This window comes from Prosopis cineraria, unplaced genomic scaffold (genome assembly GCF_029017545.1).
Source record: "Prosopis cineraria cultivar Desert tree isolate PC_DT_omini unplaced genomic scaffold, ASM2901754v1 PC14, whole genome shotgun sequence".
Lineage (NCBI taxonomy): Eukaryota > Viridiplantae > Streptophyta > Magnoliopsida > Fabales > Fabaceae > Prosopis > Prosopis cineraria.
Window position 1 is genome coordinate 15,838,814 of NW_026555345.1, and position 8,788 is coordinate 15,847,601.

The 8,788-nt window shown below is 33.5% G+C and overlaps 1 protein-coding gene across 1 annotated transcript; it reads right to left on the minus strand.

The window, feature by feature from the left end:
• Positions 1–1,761: 1,761 nt before the first annotated feature.
• On the minus strand, positions 1,762–3,093 carry LOC129292255 (probable 3-hydroxyisobutyrate dehydrogenase-like 1, mitochondrial). Its single transcript, XM_054929823.1, has one exon. The coding sequence runs from the start codon at positions 3,047–3,049 to the stop codon at positions 1,994–1,996; it is 1,056 nt and encodes a 351-aa protein (XP_054785798.1). The 5' UTR covers positions 3,050–3,093; the 3' UTR covers positions 1,762–1,993.
• Positions 3,094–8,788: the final 5,695 nt, after the last annotated feature.

Here is an 8,788-nt window from a genome sequence, read left to right on the forward strand (position 1 = left end):
ATCGTGAATGGAATTCACATTTTACAACAACACGAATCTGCTATTCATATCTTACAATTATACTCATCAACTCTTTTCTTTGCCCCTCTCCCCAAATGGATATCCATTTGGGATGTATTTAAATTAATGAGGTCAAATTCATTTTAAATTATAATTCCTTTATAAGTTCAAATTCCCTCTACACTTTAGTTATTTAAAATTTTAATCACTTCAAACAATTAAAAAAAAAATACCACCTTGCTCACTTCGTGATTTCACTATTACTATCTTTATGACTCTTATATCTTTTCTCATCTCTTGTTAATTAAAAGATAAAAATAAAATCATCATTTCTAATTTTTTATTTTCATTCTAAATCTCATCCATCTCTTTTTTTCATTTGAAATTTTTTAAACTATCTAAACAAAGGATTTTAAATGTAAGATTTGAAATGTAATATTTCAAATCTAAAATCCAAATCTAAATCCATCAATCCAAATGCTATCGTAGTGAATGTAGAAGATTTAATGAAAGCACCATTATCTACTAATAATGATTAGGCTGATTAGAACGAACATGATTATCTTAAAACAAAGTTACTTCATGGATGGAAATAGATGTTCAAAGAACTATTCCAATTGAACTTGATAATACTTAAATCTAACTTAGTAGCACCAAACATTAAATAATTGTATTAAATAAAAGGCACCACCATTTGATACAGTATTTCCTTACTGGAACACATTTTCCCCAAGTCTGCCAACTCTTAAGTATATCAAGAGAGACTTTTAAAATAAATTATAAAACAGAGTATGCGTGCGTTGAGTCCAAAAATTTTGAAGCGTGAAAAATTACTAGAAATATGATATGTGGACTTTGTTGATTGGGTATGTGTATCTTATCCCTTTTATCATACCAACATGGATTATTGGACTACGATACGTGGACTAAGATGTTTGGGTATGATTTTTTCAACCGCTAACAATGAAATATATCTTTAAAAAAATATTTCAGAACATCAGACTTCCAACATTTAACTACACATAAATTTTATTTGCCTTCTTCCACACTCGAAAGTGATTAAGTAATGCTGTTTTAACTCTATCAGCTATGGTACCATAGACATTTTTACCTATTACTACACATTGAATCCTCCTATATTGATTCATTCATCATGATTTGAACACTTGCCAGATTTTTTCTGACTATGTTGAAGCTATTATTTATCTGAAATTTAGTGTTTTGCCTGATTAGATTCACTTGTGCAACGTATGGGATTGTGGCTAGTTGTATTAAAATAAGAGGCACTAACATTTGCAATTCCTTACTCCCTAAGATATGCACCAACACTCTTCTGGTATTTAAAGTTTTAAGGAAAAGAAAACAAAAAGGTTCAGTTATAACTCACAAGGGACTTTAAAGTCTACAAATACACAAGTATACATCTAGTAAAGCTTAGACATCCAATAAGCATAAAGCATTACATCATAATAATGAATTTTTAAGATTCAGACGCTTCCAGCGTTATGACCCAGAAACAAATCAAACGTTCCAGTGACTTTACCTAATGAGCCAGAAATGAAGTAAAAAAGCAAGCTCTGCCACAGCCTTTTATCGCAAATTTGTAAGTGTCAATTCATGAATGTGCTTACAACTAGAAAATGAACTGCACTGAACCCAACTAGACATGCTAAAACGCAGAACCAAGGAATGAGCCATAGTTTCCATTTAAACCATGGTTTCCAGAAATGAGCCATAGTATAACACATTGTAAGATAAGTCAGTTCAGAACCGAGGATTTATCAGATTATAATATATGTAATCAATCCAAAGAACACAATCCACATTGAAGCAATCTTACACAAGCAACATCTATCATCATATAGGATAATCTCTTGTTCAACAGAAGGGATGGTATATAATATAGTAATGTAGTACCCACATGTTCATTGTAAACTAGACTTATTCCCATTCTCCACAATGCATTACTTAATTAGCATCAAGAGTTACCAACCTAAGTCGCCGGAGCACCTGGTGTAAGAGTAACATTGTTGAGTCGCTCTAGAACAAGAATTAGTGATTGAGTTCCCAAATTACCTTCACCATAAGCCTTAAGCGACAAGTAAAGCTGCTGAGTAAGAGCCAGCCCAGGCAAAGCAATGCCCAAGTTCTGACACTCCTTCAAACAAATCCCCAAGTCCTTCACAAAGTGATTCACGTAGAATCCCGGCGCGAAATCCCTCTTCAAGATTCTGTGCCCATACAAATCCAGGGACTTCGAACCCGCCGCTCCAGTCGAAATTGCATCCAAATATAAGCTCACATCAAGACCAGCCTTGTGAGCACACACCATACCCTCCACAAGCCCAACCATGGTTGAAGCAATCGTAATCTGATTAGCCAACTTTGCGAATTGCCCCTTCCCACTACTACCCATATAATTAACCTTCCCCATGAGGGAAAATAATGGGCTCAAACGGTGAACTACAGACGAGTCTCCCCCAGTGAAGATTGCGAGGATTCCATTCTTAGCACCGCGATCACCGCCGGAGACGGGAGCATCAATGGAGTAACAGCCTTTGGAGGCGGCAGCGGAAGCGATTTCCACAGCAAGGGAGGGTTCTGATGTAGTCATGTCTACGAGAACTCCACCGGAGTTAAGTCCGGAGAGAGCACCAGATCTGGGGTCCAGAAGGACCGAACGCACATCAGAAGGGTAGCTGACGATAGAGAAAACGACGTCGGACTGGGAAGCCACTGCGTGAGGAGACTGAGCTAGCTGAGCACCCATATCAAGAAGGGGTTGAGCTTTAGAGACAGTTCGATTGAAGACAGTGAGCTTGTAGCCAGCTCGAATCAGGTGGGCGCACATGGACTGCCCCATGACGCCGGTCCCGATCCATCCCACACGGGTGTTAGATGGGCTAATCGGCTCGGCGGCAGCGGTGGCCATGAAGCGACGGAGTAGGGTAAATAGAACGGCGGAGGGATTGGAAGTCTGAGAATGATAGAGAGGATAGGAGCGCCAGCAACGCTGATGAAGTGAACGCCGCAGAAGAGGAAGGGGCATTTCCCTTCTATTGGTGGTGTATAAATTATCTCATTATCCTCTGTGTGAAGCAGAGAGCAAACCTGCTTCAATTTGTTCGTCTTTTTTTTTTCAAATAAAAAATAAAAAAAGCTTGAGGTCAAACGATATTAAACACAATTAAATTACAAGAAAAATTACATTGAAGTTATTAGTTACTATAAAATTCATTAATAATTAAATTAAATACTGTTAATAACTCAATTAATTATCAATGATGCTCAGTTCACTTATCAATAAATTATATAGTAATTAATTTTTTGGATTTAATTATAATTCTTTTTAAATTATAAGGTGAATGACAATTTCTTTGCCATTTTTACCAGGGCTATACAAATATTAGACTAAATTGAGTTAGTGCCAAACTAGAGGTGTGATCTAATATTTTATTGTACTAGACATAGCAACCTATGATTTGATTTGGTTTGATGTAACTTGGCACTAAATCAAACCAAACCAAGTCCTTTGAGTTATTAGACTAATCTCCCAAACTATAACTTTTTAAGAGAAAGAAAATTCACACCACACTCTCAAATCATATATTTAAAAAAAGATTTTTTTTTTTTTTTTGCCAAAAAATATCCAAAAGAGAAGATGAAGAAACATGTACACAAAGCAACACATCAATTATCACAAATTTAAAAAAAAAAAATCACAAATACAAATCAAATAACCAAGCCTCTCAAACAGATCACCCTCAGATCATGAAGCAAAAAGCAATTTCTACCAAACTATGGGTCACTTGGACACTTTCACGGCTTCAACCACCAACAACACAGCGGTTCAAAAAAAAAAAAAAACAAGCATCGAAAAGTTGAATGACTATTCAAGTATGAGGGAGGAAGAAGCAGCATATATCTAGCAGCAAAGATGAAGAAGAAGCTCAAGACCTACGGCAAGGAGGAAGATACACACCATATTTGAATTCTGTGAGATGAGAAGTCGACTATAAATGAAGACGGACTGAAGGCAAATCGACTTGAATTTTCTTCATTCTTGACGGTGTCGATTCTTAATCCATGATTTGCACTTGAGAAATGACTGATGTGAGGAAGAGACTGCATGGTGGTATTGAAGAAGGAAGAAGGGACAAATGATAGAGAGACATTGAGGATTGAGGATTGAGGAAGATAGGGATCGCGCATGCATGGGATGCGAATTGAAAAGCTGTGGCAGAAAGGGTATTAGGCTTAGGGCTCAGTGAAAGTGACGCATGATAACAAAAGCAAAGGATGAATATTTTTGGCCGAAGCAAAGGATGAATATATATATATATATATATATATATATATTATATAACATCGCGTCATACCAGATAGACGGTAATGGAAGGTCCTAAATGGATCAATGCAAGAGCTACATCCAACTTGAGCCAACTTGTTATAATTATCCCAATTTTGAAGAAGAAATGTTCCATTAGTTGCACGAACCAGCATTTAAGAGGACAAAGAGAAAAAGAGCATCATTGATCATTTTGTAACAACCCAAGTTTTCAATAGGAATCTAATTGCTAATTAAAAAGACAAATTAGTAATTTAGTAGATTAATTAATTTAATCATGTTTATGAGTTGTTAAGTGACATCTTGAATTATTGGACAGCTTCAAGATCAGGTTAGGGTGGAAATTGAGTCAGATCAAGTTTAAGTGTGTGTGCCAAAGTGAGTTTTGACTCACTATACCACGTCACGGCATGGCGCTACGCGCTCTGATGCACAGTGCATAATTTTGACAAATAAGTCGCGATCAAACATGAAAATGAAAGAGATAACATAAGAAAAATACGATAGTGTCGAACCCAAAAAATGCGACGCGGACAGCGTGAGAGTAGAGGTTCCAACCTTTGGAAAAAAGACCGGAGAAATGAGGAGTCACCACCAAAATTTTGAGAAAAATCTTGGAAAATCGTTTAAATGTGGATAAAGATAGTCTGCAAAATTAAAGAATAAGTTCGGGAGTCGATTGAGTGTGGGAAAGGTGTTAAATACCCCACAACACCCATTCGTCAAAATGGTTACCTGAAGTTTGTTGTGCTCTATTAATATAGTTTTATAATTATTTTAATTATCCCTTTTATATTCATGTGTTTGATATAAAAATGATAAGAATTAAGTAAGAAATATTTATTTATTTACGAGGGAGGACTTAACTCAGAATTTGACTCTGAGGCCTACGTACCCTGTGATGGGGATCCAAGTCCACATAATTCGGGTTTAAAAGTTTGTTGGTAAAAATATTTTTGAAGAGAAATTAATTAAAAATAATTTACCATTTTACAAATAAAACAATTTTTAAAATTTTGATATGTGTGTTTTAAATTGTAAAAATTAATTTAATTTCAATTATTTTCTCAATTTTTGAATTTTTGAAATAAAGAAAAGAAAAGAGTTTAAGAATTATTTTTTTATTTTTATTTTTTATATTTTATGATCAAGAATTTAATTGCTATACCTGCAAAGCTTTATTGGCTCATACGGAAATATAATTATTCTTTATATCTGCAGAGAATCCAAACTCTCATATGATAAAAGAGTTTAACAATTTAGTTTATTTACTTAAATTTTTAAATATTAATAATATCATTAATTTTTTAGTGCATTCATACATATATACTTTTTTTAAAAAGACTCTTAATCATTATACCTGCAAAACCTTATTGACTTTTACAGTAATACGATTATCCTAAATATCTTCGAAGATTCAAAATCCTCACACCATAAAGGATTAAATATTATATATTTTAAATATGTTTTTAATGCGTAACTATACAATTTATATTTTTAAACATAGAAATTTTAATAGCTATATCTGCGAAGTCTTATTGACTTTCACGGTAAAATGATTATTCTAGAGGTCTATAGACATTCAAAAATCTCATATGATCAAAAGATCTAATTGAAAAATATGATTATAATTTAAATTTATTAATTTAATTAATTAATAGTATAAAAAATGTTTATTATCTTTTACGAAATTCATATAAATTAAGGATTGAGATATCTGTGAGGATTTATTATCCTACACGATAAGGTAATTAATTTAATTCTCTAAAAAGATTCTTGAAATCTCACGTGAGATTTAAATATTTATTATAAAAAGAAAATTAATTTTAATAATGGGCCTGTAGAACCCATATAAGTACCTACAAAATTGATCCTCATACCTGTGAAATCTTATTGATTTTCATAGTATGAGATCATTTTAAATGCCTATGGAGATTTTAAATTTCTCTTGTGATATTGGTTATTTAAGACTATCCCTCTTTTGTTGTCTATCATCCAAAAATTACTGTATTTCACTCTATAAATGAATTTTAAGAATGATAATTTAAAGTTGTATATATCAAATTACACATGTAGAGAAACATGGATATAAAAATTCAGCTCAAGAATGCCCCTGTATAGGAAGAGAAAAATTCACCAATTAAGCTATAGGCTGTAACGAACCAATAGAGGAAAAATAAAAGCCAGTATATTTGACCGTATAAATGGGCTCCAAAAATCATGAAAATTCTAGGGATTAAACTAAACAGGAAAAGGAATATCTGTGCAAAATATCAAGTACCACGCAAATGTAGATATATAAAAGATCAACAAAGTAGGCTATATTTCAATGGTAAAATTAAAGTGAAGAATCTCAAGACAGCACTTGATATTAACGCACATCAACATATTTTCAAACTTCCCATGTTCACATACAATCTTAAGTTCAATCTTGAATTTTCAGCAAACAAAAGGAAAGGAGAGCAATGCAAGTTGGCTTATTGGTCATTATTAAGACATTGTGTTCAAGCATTGCACTGAAAGGAAACCACACCTTTAAACTTTTCTATAGTAAAAGCTCCAAAAAATATCAGTGCCATAACTGCACCATTATCCCTAAATCTTATTCCAAACTTTTCTTAGTTCTCTCTATTGTTCATTCTCGCGTCCCATGCTCTATTTTTCTGCATTTTCATTTCTCTCTCACTGTGCTCCGTTTTCTCATCCATTCCCAGCTCTCTTCTTCCTCCAGTTTTCCTCTTCTTTTTTCCATTTTTTTTCTTCTCCCACTCTCAGTCTCTTTTTCTCCAGAAAGCACTCCCTCTCAAACTCTTGGTCTTTCTCTCCTGTTCTAGCCTAAGAACTCACGTCTGCATGCAAGCACAATCTCTACTCTCTTGCTCTCCCTCCAACTTCTCAGTTCTCTCTCAAGCTTCTTCTTTGCATCCCTGGCCATCCACTCTCTCTCAACTTTTTTTCCTCCCTCCTTATGCTTTGTTTTTCTTCTTGCGTCCTCTCTTTCTCATCATTTTTTCAATTTCGGATCAGTCCTTATATGCTCTGTTTTTTGCTCCATTTTTCTCATCCCTGTGTCTCCCTTTCAGTCTCTCTCTTCTCTTTGTCCATGGCTCTCTCTTTTTCAGTCTCTCTTTGTCTCTGTTTCTACCCTCCTTTTCCAGTTTTTTTGTCTATTTTTTATTTGTTTTCTTCTTCTCGGTTTCTCATCTCCATGCTCTGTTTTTTTACCTCTCTCTCGTGCTCTCCTTTTTCTCCATTTTTCTTCTCCCTTTCTTTGTGTTTTCTCCATCTCTCCCTCTTCCTCTTCGTCTATCGTCTATGTTGTGTTTTTATGCTTTGTCTTTTTGTCTTCTGTCATGTCTCTCCTCCGTCCGACTGTCTTTCTAGTTCTTTTATTTCACTATGCACGTCTTTTTTCTTCTTCCTCTTGCATGCATGCGTGGCTGTGTTTCTGCTGTGCGTGTGTTTCATGTCTACTGCTGTGCATGGCCAAAAGCTTCTCTTCTTCTTATTTTTTTGTTTGCATTTGCTCGTGTGTTTCTCCTATTTTCTCCCTTCCTCCTTTTCAGCTAAAAAGTGTGGTGCTTTTTCTCTGCATTTGTGTGCACGTGTGTGTCTTTACATGGCTGCATTTCCGCTCTTCTCCTCTCTTTCTTTTTGTGTTTTAGTCTACTCCTCTCTTTTGTCTTTTCGTCTGTGCACGTTGGTTTAAGTCTTTTGGCTGTGGTGAAATTACAGCATTTCACCATAGCCTTTAATTAATTAAAATTTTTATTAATGTTTATTTTTTTAAATTAGATTAAGAGAAAAATTCAAGGAGAGAAATTTAAACATAGTTAGGTCTTAAAAAGTTAATTTCCAATATCTTTTAATGGTTGGAATAATTTGGGAGAGATTTTTAAAGATTTAAGCAAGATTATTTTTTTAAATTTTGTTAGATTATTATTATTATTATTATTTTGAAAATATAATCTTAAAAAGGATTAAATTTTATTTTTTTATTTTTACATATATTTTTGTTACTTATTATTATTTTTATTAAATTAAAAAAAGTTCGGACAAAATATAGTGTTTACAGTTGCCCCTCTTTACTTGTTTCTTATGTAAGTATAAATAAAAAGTATGTTTTTGAATTATTACATAAGTGTGACAAGTAAAGATGGAACATGTATTTTGGTCGGCCATGCAATACCTATGAAAAGACCTAATTGCCCTTGACACGACAAGATATGATTAAATGCAAGACTATCGTATAACAAACACAGTGACATGATTTTTTTTTTGTTTTAGCAATATGATGCAAATAAAAATAACCAAATAATATAAAAGAATGCAAGACTATTGGATAACAAACACAGTAAAATAATTTTTTTGATTTTTTTTGTTTTGTGATGCAAGTAACCAAATAATATAAAAGAATGCAAGACTATTGGATAACAAACA